This window comes from Cucurbita pepo, chromosome LG03 (assembly GCF_002806865.2).
Source record: "Cucurbita pepo subsp. pepo cultivar mu-cu-16 chromosome LG03, ASM280686v2, whole genome shotgun sequence".
NCBI classification, from domain to species: Eukaryota; Viridiplantae; Streptophyta; class Magnoliopsida; order Cucurbitales; family Cucurbitaceae; genus Cucurbita; species Cucurbita pepo.
The window spans coordinates 11,244,889-11,266,206 of NC_036640.1; the positions used below are offsets into that span (position 1 = coordinate 11,244,889).

Here is a 21,318-nt window from a genome sequence, read left to right on the forward strand (position 1 = left end):
ACCTGATGATCGGAAATTGTGCACGAAATTTAGAATCTGGATTCGGTACCTGCATCTCGACGTTCCCTTACATCCCCTGCGACATGGCAACTTTGATCTCGAAACCTGATGATCGAAAGTTGTGCACGAAATTTAGAATCTGGATTCGGCACCTGCATATCGACGTTCCCTTACATCTCCTGTGACATGGCAACTTTGATCTCGACACTTGATGATCGGAAATTGTGCACGAAATTTAGAATTTGGGTTTGGAACCTGCATCTCGGCATTCCCTTACATCCCCTGCGACATGGCAACTTTGATCTCGACACCTGGTGATCGAAAGTTGTGATCGAAATTTGAAATCTAGATTCGACACCTGATGATCTCGACATTTCCTTGTATCCCCTGCGACATGGTGACTTTGACCTCGACACCCGATGATCAGAAGTTGTGCACGAGATTTAGAATCCAGATTCAACACCTGCATCTCGACATTCCCTTACATCCCCTGCGACATGGCAACTTTTATCTCGACACCTGATGATCGAAAGTTGTGACCGAAATTTAGAATCTAGATTCGGCACCTAATGATCTCGACATTCCCTTGTATTCCCTACGACATGGCGACTTTGATCTCGACACCTAATGATCGAAAGTTATGCACGAGATTTAGAATCTGGATTCGTCACCTGCATCTCGGCATTCCCTTACATCCCCTGTGACATGGCAACTTTGATCTCGACACTCCTGATGATCAAAAGTTGTGACCGAAATTTAGAATCGGATTCAGCACCTAATAATCTCCACATTCCCTTGCATCTCTTGCTAGATGGTCACGTTACCTATTATTCGCTTCTTAATAGTGAAAACTATCCATACAAACCAACGTGAGTCATTCCAGTATACTCTGTCTTCACTCATATGCATCCTATCGGAGATTATCCGACATAGAATTGCTCAAAGTAAAGCACTCTTAATCATTAATTTCCTATGATCGAGCCACCAACGAGAAATGTGCACCTTGTTGGTATAGGTAACGACTTTTCATTATTTTAAGTATTTCTTAGCTATCCTATCCTTATAATCTCTCTCATTAGACCATGTCTCAGTACATTCACCTGCTCCTCTCTTACTAAGGTGTCATAGTTTATCTGTACTTATTTATTTTTATAACGCATATACGAAATCTGTAATCCAATTATAATATAATCAGTTTACTAATGTTACTGAGCTATAATATCGAGCGTACTTCAAGAATAAATTTTTAATCCAATTATTTATTTTTAAATTTTGAAAATTATAAATTTCTAAACAAATATATATCTATATATATATATATATATATANTATATATATATATATATATATATATATATATATATATATATATATATATATATATATAAATAATTGACGCTTAAGCTCCCAGAGTTAATCGAGACCAATAATTTTTTTAAATCATGAAATGATTAATTCATTTTTATTCTGTTCAAATATATATCTATTTTTTAAAATAATAATTCTAAATTTTTAATTGTTTATTTATATTCATTGATTTTAAAAATATATTTAATTGTGTGTTAAATGAGTCTCTAATTTATTTGATAAAAAATTATAATTTTCTAATTAGATATCAGTTGAGTAACAATTAAGACGTTATGATTGGGACGAATTAACTAAAAAATCTAATTTCAATATTTTAATGTTTTTATATTTAAATAATTATTTATTATTAATGTTTTATCAAAGTTGTACTAAATTTGTAATTATTTATAGTTGATAAGTAGTATTTTTTTAATTAAATAAAATGGATATTTGATTATTTAACTTTTTATTGATGAGATAATATTTTAATCAATAAATTATATTATCATATAGAAAGTATCACCAGGAATATTACAAAATATTTTAATTATTTTTTTAATAAAATAATTTATTGAACTTGCTCTATATTATTTAAATTTGACCCCAAAATATATTATTTGGATCCGTCTGCATTAATAAATAAATTAATATACACATATATTTATTGGATTTTCCCTTTTGAGGGTAGGAATGGTCAAACAAGCAATAAATCGGTGCATTAGCATAAAATAATATTATAAATAACGTAAAAATTACGATTTTAAAGCTTCGTGTTAAAAAAATTTGATGCCAAAACTTCGATCAACCTGACCATCAAATTTCAAATTTATTTAGATTGAATTGAGTTCAAATAAACAAAAACTCGATAAATTTCTCTAAAACTAGATTGAGTTGAGTCGAACAAATTTGAATTTATTGTTAATGTTAAAAATTAATTTTTTTTTCTTACCATACCATTATATATACCTATATTTATTTAATTATATAATTTGTTATTATTTATTCTTCACAACTCTTAAAAATATGTTTTTTTATAACTATTTTAAATGTAATTTTTAAGATTATATATTTAAATTGTGGCGTAAATTTTAATTAAATGCTTAAAATAAATAAATAAATAAATATTTTATCCATTAAATTTTTATTTTTATTAAAAATAAAATTTTGAATAAAAACAACGAAATTATGACTGGGTTTAATTGGTTTCATTGTTTAATCTGAATAATTAGGTATGGTCTAAAAAACATTTCAACTCGATCCACCTAAACTCACGAACCCTTCTAATATTTTTATTATAGTTATTAAACTGAAAATTAATTATATATTTTTTAATTCATGGTAATTGAAATATTTGTTTGGAATAATTCTTATTTTAAAAAAATGGATGTTTTAAGTGATGAAAATAATAAAATAATGTTTTTAATATAATTATGAAAAGGCTATTTTTTTTTTCTTTTCTTTGTTAGCACTCATAAGAAAATTAAAAATAAATAAATAAATAAATAAAGGAACATGTCGTCATACTTGCAACATTTTCCAATACTTTTGAATATTTCATGAAATCTCTATCACAATAAATAAATATTTCATCCTATAATTAAATTACCTTAAATACAAAAATGGTATATGACTTTATTTTAAAAAAAATTATATCTTAGTCGGGTTTAAAATATTACATAAAAATAAAATTTAATTAACTAGTATACCCAATTAGATAACATTAATAAAATCTCAATTTAATTATTTTTTAATAAAATTTGGGTCTATTATTTAAATTACAATATCGTGTCAACATGAAATGATTTGTGGGCCTTATAAAAAAAAAAGAAGTGGGGCCCACCACATTGGCTGGCTTGTAATCGAAGCATAAAATGTTACCCACGAGTAAAGATAATGTGTGGCGTAGTACAACATAATTGTCGTTCTCAATTAACCTATTATATTTGGATTTATTCGAGTACTATATTCTTTGTAAACCTTCCATAAAATGATTCATTAATTATATTATATGGTTTTTATTTGCTCAATTTTAGTGTTTTTTAGGGTTGGGTTTTATGATTTTTCCATTAATCGAATTTTGTAACATATTTTGGTTTTAAACACCTCGACGACATGCTTTGTCCTTGACAAAAACCTTAAATCGTGTTTGGTTTGAGGTTGTGTTAGATATGGTCAGGCATATTGAACTGAAGATGAAGGCGAAAGATGCTCCAACGAACTTTGAGGATAAGGAGAAAGGTAAGGCTGCCTAGCAACGGGTCGAATTGATTTCGTCTGACGAAGAATGATCTATGCACTTTGTCATGGGACGAGGGGCAACTATAAGTCTGACGCTCCTCCTTCTTCTCTTTAGTAATTTTTGACATACAACATACTGCATTCATCCCTCATTTGACTGCGATCCTTCGAATTTCACAGTATCGATCCAAGCTGAAGGAGTTCAAGAATGGTCCACCCCTTAAGCAACGAGGGTCAGTGCACTAACCATAGACAAGTTAAAACCATCTATTCTGCTTCAAACATCTACTTGTTTAATTTGTCGTTGTGTTTCTCTCGATTTTGGTCTCTCTATCTATATCTAAATTCAACACAATATTTAGAATGAGAACGTTCGAACATCTGACATTTTAGTCAACGGTTCATACTTCTTAACCAGTTGAGTAATGTTCAAATTGGTGTATCTACATTAACGATCAGTTAGCTCCAATAATTTTGGATTAGGTTATTGGGGTTGATCGCAAAATTTTTTCAAAAGAAATAAAAAATTAATACACTTTGGATAAGGATCTTCACCCTAATCATAGACTTTCCTCATTAATTTTCATTAATATTTTATTATGCACCAAGGTCATTTAATTATTTTAATATATACTATTACATCAAGCTTAATTAGTCACGCTAATTAATTACTCAAAAATTAATAAATTAAATTAGCGACAAATTCATCACATTATTAATTAATACAAATCTAAAGTCTTTGTCATAGTTATATCCCAATATTTATTTTATTTTATTTTATTTTATTTATGAAATGGTTTGTTGACCCACCTTGTAACTAATATTGTCCCTTTTTATATTTATTGTATTTTAAGTGTTTCATTAACAAAAATATTCAAATGTAGGGGTAAATATGTAATATTCAAAATTTATAGACAAAAAAAAAAATCTTAATTTTTAATTCGGATAAAAGTTTAAAATGGCGAAATTTGATAAATATTAAAAAAAAAAAACGGAAATAAAAAGTTAAAATGAATTAAATTAGTAAAAAAAAAACTTTTATATTAATACGTAAATCTCACTTTTCACTTTTCACTTTTCACCTTTTTAACTTTATTTATTTTTATCTTTAATAATTAATCGCGGTTCTGCAATCAGCGCTGTGGATATTAGAGAGAGAGGAAGACCCATTTAATGGGAGAAAAATAATTAATTTTAATTTGTGTATTGTACCTCAAATCTAAAGCCCACTCTCGCTTCCCCACGCGCTTTATTTTTTTTTTCTTTTAAGTTTGTTTTATTTTTCAAACAAATTACATTATATTATAAAAAAGTTGAGAAAGCTATTAAAAAAATTATGAATTAAATATTTAAAAGTGATTTGATAAACTAAATTTGTAATTAAAAAAAAAAAAAAATCTTACGAGTCGTAATAGCGCGTGGACGGAGAATAATTTTTCCATTTCCATTATAAAATTAAACAAAATTAAATAAAATTCTAAAACTTTCTCTCTCTAAGAGTGGGGCCCACCGGGAGAGTAACAGAGAGACATCTCACCCTCCAGCTTGACCTGCGGAGCTGCCGTCCCTTTTCCGCCACCTTTTCCAACGCCATTCCCAACCACCGTCTTCCCCCGTCTTCCATTTTCTAGGGCACGTACTTCCTCTTCAATGGATAATTCTCCTCCTTCGCTGTTGCCGCAGCCCTTGCACGACGGCGCCGGAATGGACCTCCAACTCCCCATGCCCGACGACTCCTCCACCCCACTCTGGGACTTGGGGGATCTCCTCGACCTCGCTGCGGATGATCAGTTTTCCTTCTCTTTGGAACAGGACAATCTGCCCTCGGCTTCCTCTCATTACCTCGAGATTCAATCCCAGACTTCCCCCCCTTCCAATTCGGACCGAATTCGGAAGCGCGACCCGAGGTTGACCTGCTCGAATTTCTTGGCCGGGCGGGTTCCTTGTGCTTGTCCTGAGATTGACGCGATGCTTGAGGAGGAAGCAGCTGCCACGCCTGGTAAGAAGCGGGCTAGGACGGCGCGTGCTACGGCTGGAACTGTTCGGTGCCAAGTACCGGGGTGTGAGGTCGATATTAGCGAGCTTAAAGGTTATCATAGAAGGCATAGGGTTTGTCTTCGTTGCGCTAACGCTGCTACTGTTGTGCTCGATGGAGAGACTAAAAGATATTGCCAGCAGTGTGGCAAGTAAGTTGAGTTCGTGTGTTTCGATATTTGCTGGTTTTTTCGTTCATTTTCAAGTTAATTCTGTTTTCTTTCGGTGCTTACCTATCAATTCTTGCTGATTTTGCATCTTGTTCAAGTGCCGATGCTACTAGATTGTGTAAAGTGCACATTCTAACCCTGTTACTTCGATGGCATTGTATGCCCTTTAAATTGTTTCCTCAATCATGGGAGTGCCGATCCTATATGATGCCGAGTGCGTGGTTGCCTTTTTCCCCCCTTTCTGGGCATCACATGTTATGTCGAAATATAAGTCTTTTGGAGACCCAAAACAATGAATGAAAAATTTCTTTCCTAATGCTTCTTGGTTACTTCCAATTGCTTGGCAGGTTTCATGTTTTATCTGATTTTGATGAAGGCAAACGGAGTTGTCGAAGAAAATTAGAGCGCCACAACAATCGACGACGTAGGAAGCCTGTTGATTCTGCAGCTTCTATGGAAAGTGATCGATCAGGCGTGCCTCTGGAAGATGTTTCTTGTGATGGTGATGTAGGTAAAGGTAATAATCTAAAACAGCTGCACCAGCAGCAATGTTACGATTGCTGTACCATTGGATTTCTCTCACTGGCATGTATTCTTACAGATAACATTCTTTTCAATAACCAAACTGATCAGAAGGAAGTTGTGCATTTGGAGCCTGAACATGGGCTGGTAACCTCCACTATCTGTTCAGCTCCTGACCTGCAGAATAATATGGATGGCAGGTTAACTTTATTGGCAATGGGTGAAGCTCAAGTGGATGGAGGAAAAGATAATTCTAAATCTCTTACTTCATCCTACTGCGACAACAAAAGCACATATTCATCAATGGTGAATGCTTTAAAGATATTCCAGCTGTTTTCTATTTTCTGTTCGCACGAGGACATATGATGATTCCAAGTCTTTTTGTTACAGTGTCCAACTGGCCGAATATCATTCAAGCTTTATGATTGGAATCCTGCCGAGTTCCCTAGAAGACTTCGGCTCCAAGTATTTTCATCTTTACAGTTTAGTACTTAATGAGAATAGTTTTTTCAGCATAAGATATTAGAATTTGGTTAATTTGACATCGAATCCATTGCAGATATTTGAATGGTTGGCTAATATGCCTGTTGAGTTGGAGGGATATATTCGGCCTGGTTGCATAATTTTGACTGCATTTGTTGCAATGCCGAAGTTTATGTGGATAAAGGTGATTTTGAGTTGATTTTTTCAAATATAACGTTGGTTGTTACAATTTGGTAGCATGTTTACTTTCCTATATACTTTTGACTGTAATTATCAGTTTAAGGTCAGGCCTTTTACTCTCTTAGGACAGCTAATTAATAATATCCTGTTACAGCTTCTGCATGTCTGCCCCTAGTCATAATTAGGTTGTCTTTAACTGGAATCCTTGTCCTCATGGTTTCATGTTTCCTTTCAAACAATTATCTGAAAGTTAGTCCCTGAATTTTCTTAAACTAATTAATTTCTCAAACTACTGGCAGTTACTTGAAGATCCCACGACACACGTGCACAATTTTGTAGTTGCACGTGGAAGACCTCTTTGGGGGAGGGGCAACATGCTTGTTTATTTGAACAACATGATTTTTCGCCCTGTAGAAGGTGTGTCAACAATTTAGCATTTTTTTCTAATTCATCGTGAATATGAGCATATTTCATGATACATTCTGCGATTCTGTTGTTGAAACTTTTTTTTTTTTTTAACATGTCGATTGTTGACTTTTCTTGCAGGTTTTATTTGTTCATTAATATTTTCTTGAGGATTTTTTTTTTCCTGTTATTTTGTACAGGCAAAAGTGTAATGAAAATTGAGAGGGATATGCAAGCTCCAAGACTTCACTACATACATCCTACATGCTTTGAGGCTGGAAAACCCATGGAGTTTGTTGCTTGTGGAAGTCATTTGCGGCAACCAAAATTTAGGTATTACAATAATAGAATTATACTCCATATTCATTTGAGCCCCAAAAAAATACCTCTACAGGTTTTTCCAGACATATCTATATTATTATCATTTGGTTTTCAGCAAGGGGAAAGAGGATTTAGCTACCAACTCACTTATAAATTTACCCTTCGATATTCTTGTATGCAACTCTCTTGCATTTGTACTGATATATCCATAAATCGAGATCACGCATGCTTCACATATTAACTTCTATATTCTTTTATCAATTTTTAAAGTTTTGTTTCTATTAAAGAAATCTGAAGGTTTATATTTTTCTTCTTAATGATGTTGCTTACTGAAATTTTAATAAAAGTTTGGTTGCCTCAAGGGACGGGACAGCCTCTTTGGTTCAAGGTCCATGGATTTGGCATCCAAATGAATCTTTTGGTAAACTTTAAAGAAAAAACTCTTCAAAGTCTCCCAGTCCTAAAGTATCAGTTGGAGTGAGGTCCGGACGTTTGTATTGTCTGAGAAGATACTTTTTAATCTTTTTTCCTAGTGCTGGGAGATAGCTTCGTTCTTTTGAAGCAATGAATTTTCTGGCGTACTGTATTTTTTGCCTTTCTAAACCAATGGATATAATCATATTAACCTTAAATGTACTAGGTTTTGTGCTAAGCCAGTTAATGAAAGGCCAAATGGATATTGGAAGTGAGAAATTGCATGCTTGTACATATGCCTGGAAGAAGTTATATATTCTGTATACTGTGGAGTTTCTGAGGTCCACTGTATCTATGCTGAAGAAAAGGGTCCTTGCAGAATAAAATTTACTATTCATGCTGAAGAAAGTTATCTATGTTCGCAGGTCTCTTGTATCTTTTGCTGGAAAGTATCTTTCGCACGATCATTCTTTCGTTCTTTCCCATTGTCAAAAAGAAGGTGATGATGCTAAGTGGAGCGACCACCAGTTGTTCAAGATATATATACCCCACACAGACCATGATCTTTTTGGCCCTGCATTTGTTGAGGCAAGTTTATATTTTCCATCCCATGTTCTTTGATTAATTAGTCTCACCTGCCCCTGCTACCCTCCCCAAGCATAAATAAAGTAAGATGAAAATAAGTTTTAAAAACAATTATCTGAATGTATTGTCATGAGATAAGTGTTTTGTGAACAATTTTAACATCTCAACACTGCCTAAAAGTTTGTCTCTTTTGGGTGTGCATGAAAAAGAAAAAGACGAAGAAAGGAAAAAGGAAACAGAAACTTCATCAAGTTATTTGAACCAAATTAAATTTAGACTTCTTGACATGGTAATAGACTAAGAAATGGAAATATTGGTTGTATCCTGTCTTCCAATATGTTTATTTTTTATCTTCCTCTCATAGTTTTTTGTAAATACCGTGTAGGTGGAGAATCATTCAGGCTTGTCAAATTTTATTCCTATTCTCATTGGGGATAGTGAAACTTGCTCTGAAATGAAGACTATACAGGAGCGGCTTGATATGTCTCTGCTTGTCGAAGCTACTGGTTCTTCACATGAATCTTGTGAACATTTTTCATTGAGACAAAAAGTACATTCAGAACTCATGATGGACATATCTTGGTTGCTTAAAAAGCCTTCGTCAGAGCATGTGCAGCATATTATGAATTCGTCACAAATTCAAAGATTCACTCGGTTGTTGAAATTTTTGATACGCAATGACTCAACTGTCATTTTAGGGAGAGTCTTAGAACATCTTAAGATTGTGATGGAAAATGTAGAATCAAATGGGGCGGTTAACGGCTTCATTTATCCCGATTTAAGGTTTTTTGAGAAGTATTTGGATTCTGCAAGAGATGTTCTTCAACTGAATCTTCATAAAACTGGGAATTCAGTGCTACACTTAGGACATCCCAAGTCTAAAGGGGACCGTGTTTCTCAAAGCTGCTCCGAGAACAAATTGGTTTCTGTTGTTCCCGGGATTGTACTGGTAAGAGTTTCAATGTTTTCTGTAGGGTTTTTAATATTGAATTTGTTTTCCGTTCTTATTTGATTTTTTCAGATTTATAATTTATTTTTTGAATTGAGTAATGGCGAACTTTTATACTAAGCAAAGAACCAAGTACAAAAAGAGGAAACCAACAGCTAACCAAGGGTGTGTTAAGATTCCTCCAATTGGCATTTGAAAAAAAAAAAAAAAAAAATTATAAATACTGAAGACATTATAAAAAATTGCCTACTGTTATCTAACCTCTAGAGAAGCCTATTATTTTGAAGGATCGAGGAATGTCTTTGAATAGTTTGATGGAAGGATGTGAAATCCTGTATATCTCTATTGTAAAGTGGTCCATCGAGATGCACCTTTCAAGTGCTGTGATCTTGATTCAATTTAGAGAGACAACCGATTAGTTTATTAGTAGTTCCTCCTGCTTTTGGTTATGTTGCCTCTGCAGGATTTTTTACTGGCCCACGTCGAAGTCACAGCGAAGGCACCGACAATCATTACAGATATCATACAGACCATAGTGGTCTTGTCAAATTCCTTTCTACCTACAGGGAGGGAGTAAACCCCAAAAGTGGAGTTCTCTCTGCACATGATTTTGTGAGAGAGATTCCCAGATCTATGAATATATTCCAACCTGGATTAAGGGCTTGGAACTATTAATTTAGGCCCTATTGCAGGGAGGGGTGATTTGGCTATGGATGTTATTCCTCACCCCAAATTTTATTTTCTTAGGTCTTTTGCTCATTTGAGTTTTTCGAGGATCGAGTAGTTTAGGTATTTTGACACCAGTTTTGCATTCTTTTAGACTCTTCTTTCTTGGGAAAAAATTGCCTGTGACAATTTAATAATGGTCTTTACCACGTTAAATCGCCCCGGAAAATTTGAGCGATCAGATACCTCCTAGGACAGTAATGGAATCCTATTGCGAGCTTCAAACTCGACCTGTAAAATATATTTTTTTCCAAGGTGGTGCTGGTTGATTATATTCATCCTGGATCTTTTACAGGGATATTTCGGTCATATTTCTTCTGTTTGTTTGTCCTGCAGAAAATGGTGTCGAGAGAAAATGGCCATTTTCGATCAGTGGCAGGTTCAACTTCCATTGGTAGTGTGGAAACAGTACCCCTTTTAAACAAAAATCTCGGCGAGAAAATAACTGTTCAAGCCTTTACAGTGAAAGAAGAAAGCCGAAAGCAAGAACATTCAAGAAAGTCATGTGGTCTTCTATTCTCCGGGGCTCATTTTAGGCGTCAGACAACATTGTTTGCAGTTACCTTCGTTGCTGTTTGTTTTGGAATATGTGCAGCTTTAGTTCATTCTCACAAGGTTGGCGACTTTGCTGTTTCGATCCGTCGGTGCTTGATCGATAAGTTGTAGAACAAGAAGGATCTGAACTTGAACATAACTCTTCTGATCCATTCTTTTGTTCTGCTGAAAATTAGTTCAAGAACTGCCCGCCCGCCCACCTGTGGCGTCCCCTTTCTCCAGCGAATGCGAAATGGACGCCTCGACCAAAACTTGGTCTCACTGCCAAACCAACAGGTTACTTACCTACATAGTTTTGGTGTGTTTAGAGCAAAAGCCTCTGGATCATTCTATTGTTTGATACTGATATTTACTGTTCTACGTCTGGTCGACAGATGTGAATTTTTTCCCGGTAACGACATGGAGTTCGTATTCTGTTTTTGGTTGCATTGGATGCGGGATTCCTAACTTTTGTACATTTGTATCTCACCTGAAGTAAGTTCAAGCAGATGCTGGATCTCTGTATTGTAATAATTTCCAGGTTTCACGGCTAACAATGAATTTCTCATTCATCACAGCCTAGACTACTGAGTTTTCAATGCTTTCAAAGTCATATTTCTACTTGTATTTCCATTAAACTCCATTTTTTTTAGTACAACTACTTTAGGGTCGGAAGATTTAAACCTCCAACTTCGAAAGGAGTACATGCCAATGACCATTGAGCTATGCTCCGGCCCGGGCCTCAACCTATTAGGGTAATGGTACAATTTATGGAAATGATGTTTGTACACGGGTAGGGTGGTTCTCTCTGTTCTTTCACGCATAGGTTCTAAACACTTGTGTTATGATGGACATGTGATGGACTGAATGATCTATTTGAAGATGGGATCGATGAGAATACAGGTAGAAATATCGACATCGAGAGCATTGAATTTTAAGAAAAGGGTCAAAACCAAAAAGAGATCGAATTTGAATGATTATTTTAAAAAAAGGGTCAAAACCAAAAAGAGATCGGATTTGAATGATTAAAGTGAGTGAATAATTAGGTGTGTTTTGGACCATAAAACATAGGAAAAGAAAGACAACTAGGCAAATGATGAAGTTGGATGATTTTGCAATTATATATCAATCTGACTCGGATCCTACTAATCCTAATTCATATCAGAAACAAATTGCAACATTCGCCTAATTTTTTTTGTCACCATTATTTTCATTTTCCAATTTTAGCTAATTTCTTCGTGTTTACACACGTTAATAACATAATAATCTCTCAAATATAAGATCTCTATTAATAAAACTACTTCTAATTTCTTTTTATTTTATCTAAAAAAATACTTATAAATTTTCAAAAGTTTTAACTCTACTTAAAAATATTTAAAAAAATACCTTCAATTTTAAAAAGTTTTATTTTTAAAAAAGTTTTAAAATATTCTTACTATTAATTAAGAGCCGTGTTTTAATGAACGATATTTTTATTGGTTTAGGGTAAAATTGTAAATCTAAAAATCTAGGGACTAACAGAAAAATAACTATTTAAATTAAGATATTTATATATTAATAAGAGATTATAAATTTTAGTAAGAACACATTTATTATTCTTATAATTTCAAAAAATAAAAATAACAATTTTTAATGATTTCATCTCCAAATACTTGAATAAATTACCAAAATTATAAAAAAGAATAAATAAAATAATGATTAAGAAATGTTCTTAGTTTAAATTAAATGAAAATAAAATAAATAAATACAAGTGGGCACAAAAAAAACAATATTAAGAAAAGATTATTCAGCAAATTGTAGATTAGGCTGCCCCGGGTTGACATCTCAATCTTAATTAATTTAATTCTATTTTAATCGAACTCGAGTCGATAGATTTTGAACTTATATCTAACCGTCATTAAAGAAAATATTGAAGAAGGTACAACCGATAATTTTGAAAAGATTCAATTTTGTTCTTTAAATTATTTATGGTCCTAACCTATTAGCTGAGAATTTTGAGTTTGGTNCGAGTCGATAGATTTTGAACTTATATCTAACCGTCATTAAAGAAAATATTGAAGAAGGTACAACCGATAATTTTGAAAAGATTCAATTTTGTTCTTTAAATTATTTATGGTCCTAACCTATTAGCTGAGAATTTTGAGTTTGGTGGTGATTTAACATGATATTAGAGTAGGGGTAGACCCGTTTGAATCTTTGTAATGTCGTTTTCTCTCTCATTCATTATTGATGAGCTGTGAATATTTAAATTGGTTGATAATAAACTTGCCCCGACATATTATTTGATAAATTGCAAATTTTTTTTTTATATAAAATTACAATATTATCCTTGTTCGTAAAATTAAAAATTACTATTGGGTTGATAAAATAATTTAGAGATGAGGGAAATATAAATTAGAAATTTTTTATTTTAAATTTTAAAAATATATTTTAAAAAAAAATTACAATATTACTCTTCTTTATTAGAATTTTTTATATAAAGACTGAGACGTGAAATGAGTGTGAAGATGAGCTAGACAGTGTGACGATATTTTACCGCTCAGTTTTCGTTCCAAATCCAAATTTTATGTAATATTCTAACGAAAATTTTTAAAATTAGTTTAGCTCGGAGATCTTTGTTTGTTTGTTTGTCTCGTGATCCCATGGGACGTGAAGAGACAGCCAAGTTTCACATGCTAGTTTTCATAATTGTAAGTTTAAAAGCAATGCCCACTTGAAATAGCTCATTCAATTTGTTTGTTTAATCATTTGCTTGCAAACAAGGACCAGAAACAAGTGGCGGCTATGAAATTCCCATTCTACACGTTTAATTTAAAAGCATAGCAATTGAAAGCTTGAGATAGAGAAAGAGAGTCATCAATGGCGATTGAGGAGTGGAAGGAGCTTGAAAATGGCGATCATGGGGATTTGCAGAGCCCATTGATGCCAACACAGGAAGAACAACAACAAAATGGAAGCCTTCAAATGGTTTATCTTAGTACCTTCGTTGCTGTTTGTGGCTCGTTTCAATTCGGATCATGTGTAAGTCTTGCCTCGTCCTTCCTCTTCTTTCGCTTTCGTGTTTCGGTTTTGTGAGATTCTGCATCGGTTGTAGAGAGGAACGAAACAGTTTTTTATAAAGGTGTAGAAATCTTTGTGTAGCAGACATATTTTAAGAACCCTGAGAGACAATCGAGAAGTCAAAGCCCAAATAGGACAATATCTGCTAGCAGTGGATTTGGGCTATTCCAAATAGTATCAAAATCAGACATTAGAGCGATATGCTAGTGAGGAGGCTGAGTCTCGAAGGGGGGTGAACATGAGGTGGTGTGCCAGCAAAGACGTTGGGCTCCGAAGGGGGTGGATTGTGAGATCTCACCTCGATTGGAGAGGGGAACGAAACATTTTTTTATAAAGGTATGAAAATCTCTATGTACCAAACACGTTTTAAAAACCTTGAGGGACAACCCAGAAGGCAAAGCCCAAATAGAACAATATCGGCTAACGGTGGGCTTGGGCTTGAGTTGTTCCAAATAGTATCAGAGCCAGACATAAGGGCGATGTGCTAGCGAGGAGGCTGAGCCTCGAGGTGGTGTGTCAGCAAGGATGCTGGGCTCCGAAGGGGGTGGATTGTGAGATCTCACCACAGTTGGAGAGGGGGAACAAAACATTTTTTTTATAAGAGAATGAAAATCTCTATCTACCAGACACGTTTTAAAAACCCTGAGGGACAAGAAGACAAACCAAAATAGAACAATATTGGCTAACGGTGAGCTTGAGCTTGAGTTGTTCCAAATAGTATCAGAGCCAAACATCAAGGCGATGTGCTAGCGAAGAGGTTGAGGCACTGTGCCAACAAGGACGTTAGGCTCCAAAAGGGGTGGATTGTGAGATCCTACTTCAGTGGGAGAGGGGAACGACGTATTCTTTTTATAAGCGTGTGAAAACTATTCCGAACAGACGTAGATAACAATTTTTAAAATTTAAGTATCAATTATGAAAATGAAAATTAAGATATTTAAGTATATTTTGAGTGGGCCGGAGGTAGAAACCATGAAAAAGGCCGCAGGCCCAGTTATCGGCCCAACAGGCCATTTGGGCCCATATTAAAAAAGGATTGAAATTATAATTATTTATATAAGCTTTATAATATAATTTGAAAATGAAATAATTATGGGTGCCAGGTGGGATATTCAGCGCCAGCTCAAGCAGCAATAAGGGAAGATCTAAATTTGTCTCTATCTGAGGTTGGTTATTTTTGTTGTTATAATTAATGAAATTAAATAATATTATTAGTAAGTTTGAATAAATTTAATTAATTAAAATGGACAGTATTCTATGTTTGGTTCTATACTTACCATTGGAGCAATGTTTGGAGCCGTAACAAGTGGGAGAATTGCTGATTATATTGGTCGTAAAGGGGTAAGTCCTAATTTTACATAAAAATAATAATTTTTTAAAATAAAATTTAATTTTTTTTTAAATTCGCAAAAGACATAAAATTAAATATAAAAAAATTTAGACACAAAATTGATTTAATTTTATTTCACAAAAAAAAAAAAAAAAAAAGTTTTTAAAAGCTATTTAAAAAAAAAAAATTGGTTTGATTTTTAGAGATATAATTAAAAAATGGATAATAAAATAAACAAATTAATATTATTTAAAAAAATTTAAAATAAAAAATAAAAAAGATTATCAAACGGGATCTAAATTATTATCATAGGTAATTTTAGTTTTTTTTTTTCATGACAAACAGGCAATGAGAATGTCGGCTTATTTCTGTATCATAGGATGGATAGCAATTTACCTTTCGAAGGTACGTTTCTGTATATTTCTTTCTTAAGAATTTATAAAACGTCCCTTTTTTTTTTTAGTTTAATAATTACAGAAATGAAATATCGAAATATCCATTTTTAAGATGATAATTAGTATCTTATTCAGTGAATTATGGTCGATATATCATACACTAGGAATCTTTGTCATTGGACATTGGAAGGGTGCTCAGAGGATATGGCATTGGAGTCTTCTCTTATGTGGTCATATTCTCATTACTCAATTTTAATTTTATTTTCCTAATTTAAATGATAAATAATTTGAATCCTAAATTGACGACGACGACGTTGCCAAACGTGTAGGTCCCGATATTTATAGCCGAAATAGCTCCCAAAAATCTTCGTGGAAGGCTTACAACCCTAAATCAGGTGGGAATATCGAACTCATCAATTTTACTCGAGATTTGCATTTGGTAGCATTTGTTGTCATCCGTTCGTTTTTCATTAATTATTAATGTGATATTTGTTATAAAAAATATTTTTAATTTAAAAAAGTAAGAAATTTTCACGTTTTCGATTAGTAATACATGAAAAAATTTGATCGAGATATAAAAATGGAACCAAATACAACTCAAACTGAACCCAACTTGACTAGTAAAAACGAGACAGAACGTTCACATGGTTCATTATTTCGTTGAATTGGCTTGTTTTACAGCTATTGATTGTCACTGGTGGGTCAGTTGCTTTCTTACTCGGAATGATTGTAACATGGAGAACACTGGCTCTCTCAGGTAAAACTTACTTTCATTAACGTTTTTCAATTTCGTTTTTTTTTTCAGACACCGCTAACAAATATAATTCCCTTTTTATTCATAAAAAAAATGAGAAATAAGAACGAAAAAATTACCAAACGGGCCAAAACTTTTTGTATTTACATTTCCGTCTTTTAAACTTAAATTTGGATGGAGGACTAAATTGCAATTTTGGGTTTGATATGTAGGACTTATACCATGCACTACCCTTCTTGTGGGTCTGTTTTTTGTTCCGGAGTCCCCTAGATGGCTTGTAAGTCTTCTTCCTCCTCTTCTTCCGCCGCCACCGCCGCCGTGGCCGCCGCCTTACTGTGTGTGTGTTTTAGGCTAAGGTTGGGCAAGAGAAGGAGTTTCTAAGTGCATTGCAAAAACTTAGGGGCAAAAATGCTGATATTTCAACCGAAGCTGCTCAGATCCAAGTAATTTTATTTTATTATTTTATTTATTTATTTTGAATTTATTTACTTACCTTCAAAAATCCACTTTTTAATCTATATATTTCCAATTTTATAATAATTATTTAAAATTTATATTAATACAGAAATACAAGAATTATCCAAATCCAACTTATAGATTGAAAACTAAAAAATAAAATTTAAAATTTAGTTGAAAATTTGGATGAAAATTATAGTAATATTAAAAAAAATTAAATAGTTATAAACTAACTAATTTAATATATATTTTTTATTTACAGAGTTATTTGATTTTTTTTTTTTGTTTTATTATTATTATTATTATTTTTATTTCGAGAATTATATTGAAACTATGGAAAGTCTCCCCAAGACCAAGTTGGTTGATTTGTTTCAGAGAAGATATATTCGCCCTTTGATTGTGAGTAATATCTTATCATTTATATAAAATCCCATATTTATATTTTTTTATTTTTAAATTATAAATGAAAAATTGCACGGGTATGAGAATTAAAATAGGAGGCAGGGACAGCTTCCCGTCCCTGCTCGCCCCATATACATCTCTAAATTTGATGAATATCCATATTCTCGAGCATCTACAACTCTAGTATCGGAAGATTTCAGCTATTTTGATTTTTTTTTAAAAAAAAAAATTAATTGGGTTGATAAAATATAGAAAAATGTCCAGAACTATACATTTTTTAAAATTTAATGACTATATAAATTATTTTTTCGATTGACTTTTGACTTTTGGTGTAGATTGGGGTGGGACTGATGGTGTTCCAACAATTTGGAGGGATCAACGGGATAGGTTTCTTTGCAAGTGAGACCTTCGCCTCAGCGGGTAATCTTAACGCTAATTACTCAACGTGACTATCGTTTTCGTAATCGTTATCGTGAATATTATGACGATAACGATTATTATGAATATACGTACAATTTTCAATTTATTTTATTTTTCGTTTCAGATCGTTATCGAGATTTTTACGGTCAATTTTTGTGTGAAATTGTAGGTCCATTAGCAGGCAAAATTGGAACCATTGCTTATGCTTGTATTCAGGTAGTTAAAAACTTTAAGACAAACCCTAATGTTGAGGTAATTTTGTCTGAAAGTTACTCTCAGTAATTAGTTAACCATTAAACTTACAGGTTCCAATTACCGTGGGTGGTGTAATTCTAATGGATAAATCTGGAAGAAGGCCACTTATTATGGTAATTTCCCATCCTATATATCATTGTTATCATTCAAATTTTTATATAAATAAATATTAAAAATAGACTCACATTTTTAACCCTTTTTAACTTTTACTCTTTGAGAGTTACCACAGTCAAAACTTGAGTTAAGTATTTAAATTCGAAAAATTAAGTCGAACCATACATTAGGTAGATATTAGTGTTCATACACGGTCTTACGATTGTGCAGAGACCTATGTTTTCGATAAACAGTTTTTTGGTTTTAGTCACTGTAACTCCCCTTATGAAGAGGCACCTCTTCTCCCGAGGTTACAAGGTTATTTTGCCAAGTTTTAAAATTATTTTAACGAGATTCAAATAACCACGAGATATATATTTAGATATTCAAATTTTCACCGATTTTTTTTGTGGTGATTTTTTAATAACCGTTGGATGTAGATTTGAAATCTGTATGTCTCTAATAATTACGAGATGTAAATTTGGACTATGGTAGCTCGAGATTCTAAATGAATGGTTTATTTCAAGGTATCTGCAGCTGGGACTTCTCTTGGTTGCTTCCTTGCCGGAGCGTCTTTCTTTCTCAAGGCAAGTGATCATAATCTTCCGTTACATAACCAATATTTCATAACGTAATCATCCTTCTTCTACTTTAATTTTCAACTTTAGAGCCATGGTTTGCTGCTTGAGTTCGTGCCCGTGCTTGTGGTCGTCGGAGTGTTGGTACGATTGTGTTCCTTCTAACTAAATCGCTAAATCTCGGAGATTAAATATTAACGTCGTTGTGGTATAATTTGGATGGTTAGATATTCATTGCATTTTTCTCAATTGGAATGGGAGCAGTTCCTTGGGTGATAATGTCTGAGGTAATCATGGAATTAAATGCATTATTTTTGTATTAAAATGAGAAATTTTCAATAAATAAATAAATAAATAAATAAATAAATAAATATATATATATATATATATATATATATATATATATATTATTTATTAATTTAATTTAATTTTATTGGTAGATATTTCCAATTAATGTGAAAGGAATTGCTGGGAGCATAGTGGTGTTGGTGAACTGGTTAGGTGCTTGGGTTGTCTCTTTTACCTTCAATTTCTTCATGAGCTGGAGTTCTTCTGGTAATTTTTTATTTTATTTTATTTTATTTATTTATTTATTTTTATGAAAATAAGAGAGGGTAATTTATTTTTATTTTTTTAGTTGAAAACATAGAAACACGTTTGATAATTATTATCTAGTCGTTAATAATAAAAATCTATGTTGGTCGATAATAAAATAATTAAAATCTTAGCTCATTTTTTCAATTTAGAATATAGTTTTATTTCTAAATTTTGAATTTAGTTTTTATTATTAAAATTTTTACTATTTTACCTCTCAAATTTTACTGACGCTCACTTTTGATCATTTACATTAAATTTCTATTGATTAAATTAGTTTTCACTAATTTTCTGTCACTACTTAAATTATTGCAAATATTCTACATCATAATTATTTTAAATTAATTAATCCGATATTAACACTAAATACCAAAAAAAAAAAATAATAAAAATTTAAAAATAAAAATATAAAATCTTAAAACTATGTAACCGAAGTCGAAAATTTAAGGGTAAAAATGTAATATTTTGAAAACTTAAAAATTCAATTTAAAACTTAAGGATAAAAATATAATATTTTGAAATTTAATAATGAGGGATTAAAACAATAATAATAATAATATTATTATTATTATTATTATTATAATAGAAAAAGGGTTTAAAACTGATTTCTAACATTATTTTTTCCTTTTTTTTTTTGGTTAATTTCAGGGACATTTTTCATTTATTCTCTAATATCTTTGATGACAATTCTATTCGTGGTCAAGTTGGTCCCAGAAACCAAAGGAAAAACCCTAGAAGAAATTCAAGCATCCATTGATTCCCAAAGGGACATTTAAGTAATTTTCACAGCAAAAAAGTGTTTTTTATTTTATTTTATTTTATTTTATTTATAATTAGCATACTTCTATTTATAGAATTCAATTCAATTCTGCAAGTATTAACGCCTTTCTTCAATAATTTTAAAAAAATAATTCCATATTTATTAAAATTTCAATTTAATTTGATGGAAAATCCTTTTATAATTACTTTATTAAATATTGAGAATATTATTAATTAGATATTTTGAACTAAAAATATAAAAATACTTTTAGGTAGATTCGAAATACTCAATTTGGATTTGAATATTCCCACCCGTAATTGTCTTTGTTAAAAAATAATAAATTAATAAATAAATTTAAATATATTTTCAACTAAATAATCGATGACCCTTAAAAAGAAGGAAGAAAATGAGCCATAATGGATGGTGATGTGATTGAAAGCAAGCCTCCAATAATTCAATAGTATTAAATTCTTTTTTTTTTTTTATATATATATTAATCTCGTTGATTATTATTACTATTAATTAATTAAATTTAATATTCGACTAATTTTAATAAACTTTTAATTTAAAAAGTGATTTTAAAATGATAATGTAAGATTAAAAATTATATTACAAATTTTGAAAAAATAAAATTATTTTTTTAAACAAATTAGAATTAAAAAAGAAAAAAAAGAAAAAAAAAAGCGGAATTTGACATTTTTCTGCCTAGTGTTCACATTTGTGGACCCCAGATTCGATTGCCCACGTGGGCGAGTTTTCCTCTGTCTTCTCATTTGTTCCCCTCATGTTCTTACTTTTTCTATTTCCACCCTCCTTTTTCTTACTAATTAACTTTCTGACCCTTTTTTTGTAAAAAAATATTTAAATTGTAATTATTAATAATGGCTTTTTATTTTTTCAAATAATCTATTAAATATGTTATTTCATGGTCTAGAGGCATTTCCTAAACTGGGGAAATAAAAAATAAATTTATTTTCTCGCCCTAAATCCAAAATAAAAAAAATTATGTAATGAAATATTGTAATATTTTTATTTCATTTAAAAAAGAGTAAGTAATTAAAAATGAGAAAAATAATAAAAATTTCAAATTTTATTTTATTTTTTAAAAATTTGACTATTTAATTGAAATTAACATTAATTTATTTTTTTGAGTCATAATTTTGCTTTATTATTTTATTTTCATATAAATAAACACAATTAAAAAATAATTCCTTTATAAGTCTTCCAAATTTATTAAAAAAAAAAAAGAATTGATTTTCTTTTTCTTTTTAAGCGAATAAAAATCTTATTACGGACTCCAGTGGATAAATATT

The 21,318-nt window shown here is 31.7% G+C and overlaps 2 protein-coding genes across 4 annotated transcripts; both read left to right on the forward strand.

The window, feature by feature from the left end:
• The first annotated feature begins 2,689 nt into the window (after positions 1-2,689).
• LOC111789994 (sugar transporter ERD6-like 16) lies at positions 2,690-20,031 on the forward strand. Of its 3 annotated transcripts, none has more exons than XM_023670749.1 (19): positions 2,690-2,700; positions 13,732-13,929; positions 15,072-15,134; positions 15,220-15,309; positions 15,644-15,703; positions 15,858-15,923; positions 16,023-16,088; positions 16,375-16,450; positions 16,660-16,724; positions 16,798-16,890; positions 17,222-17,302; positions 17,641-17,725; positions 17,895-17,941; positions 18,031-18,093; positions 18,601-18,660; positions 18,742-18,795; positions 18,879-18,938; positions 19,092-19,206; positions 19,894-20,031. In XM_023670749.1, the coding sequence occupies exons 2-19, from the start codon at positions 13,768-13,770 to the stop codon at positions 20,019-20,021; spliced, it is 1,434 nt and encodes a 477-aa protein (XP_023526517.1). In that variant the 5' UTR covers positions 2,690-2,700; positions 13,732-13,767; the 3' UTR covers positions 20,022-20,031. The 3 variants fall into 3 exon arrangements, with proteins under 3 accessions (XP_023526517.1, XP_023526518.1, XP_023526516.1); XM_023670748.1 differs by lacking the exon at positions 2,690-2,700 and adding an exon at positions 13,455-13,598 and having other exon boundaries at positions 13,742-13,929; XM_023670750.1 differs by lacking the exons at positions 2,690-2,700; positions 17,222-17,302 and having other exon boundaries at positions 13,453-13,929.
• On the forward strand, positions 5,093-11,539 carry LOC111789993 (squamosa promoter-binding-like protein 7). The gene is made up of 10 exons (XM_023670747.1): positions 5,093-5,771; positions 6,137-6,306; positions 6,391-6,617; positions 6,702-6,776; positions 6,871-6,978; positions 7,274-7,391; positions 7,580-7,712; positions 8,540-8,702; positions 9,085-9,648; positions 10,711-11,539. Exons 1-10 carry the CDS (start codon positions 5,236-5,238, stop codon positions 11,038-11,040), a joined length of 2,424 nt encoding a protein of 807 aa, XP_023526515.1. The 5' UTR covers positions 5,093-5,235; the 3' UTR covers positions 11,041-11,539.
• Positions 20,032-21,318: the final 1,287 nt, after the last annotated feature.

Excerpts from the sequence above, each read along its gene's own strand:
- LOC111789994 (XM_023670749.1), top strand. The coding sequence starts at position 13,768 with ATGGCGATTGAGGAGTGGAAGGAGCTTGAAAATGGCGATCATGGGGAT. Across the intron at positions 15,704-15,857 it reads TAGCAATTTACCTTTCGAAG|GAATCTTTGTCATTGGACAT; the intron begins GTACGTTTCTGT and ends ATCATACACTAG. Across the intron at positions 18,796-18,878 it reads TTGTGGTCGTCGGAGTGTTG|ATATTCATTGCATTTTTCTC; the intron begins GTACGATTGTGT and ends TTGGATGGTTAG.
- LOC111789993 (XM_023670747.1), top strand. The coding sequence starts at position 5,236 with ATGGATAATTCTCCTCCTTCGCTGTTGCCGCAGCCCTTGCACGACGGC. Across the intron at positions 6,307-6,390 it reads TGATGGTGATGTAGGTAAAG|ATAACATTCTTTTCAATAAC; the intron begins GTAATAATCTAA and ends GTATTCTTACAG. Across the intron at positions 7,392-7,579 it reads GATTTTTCGCCCTGTAGAAG|GCAAAAGTGTAATGAAAATT; the intron begins GTGTGTCAACAA and ends TATTTTGTACAG.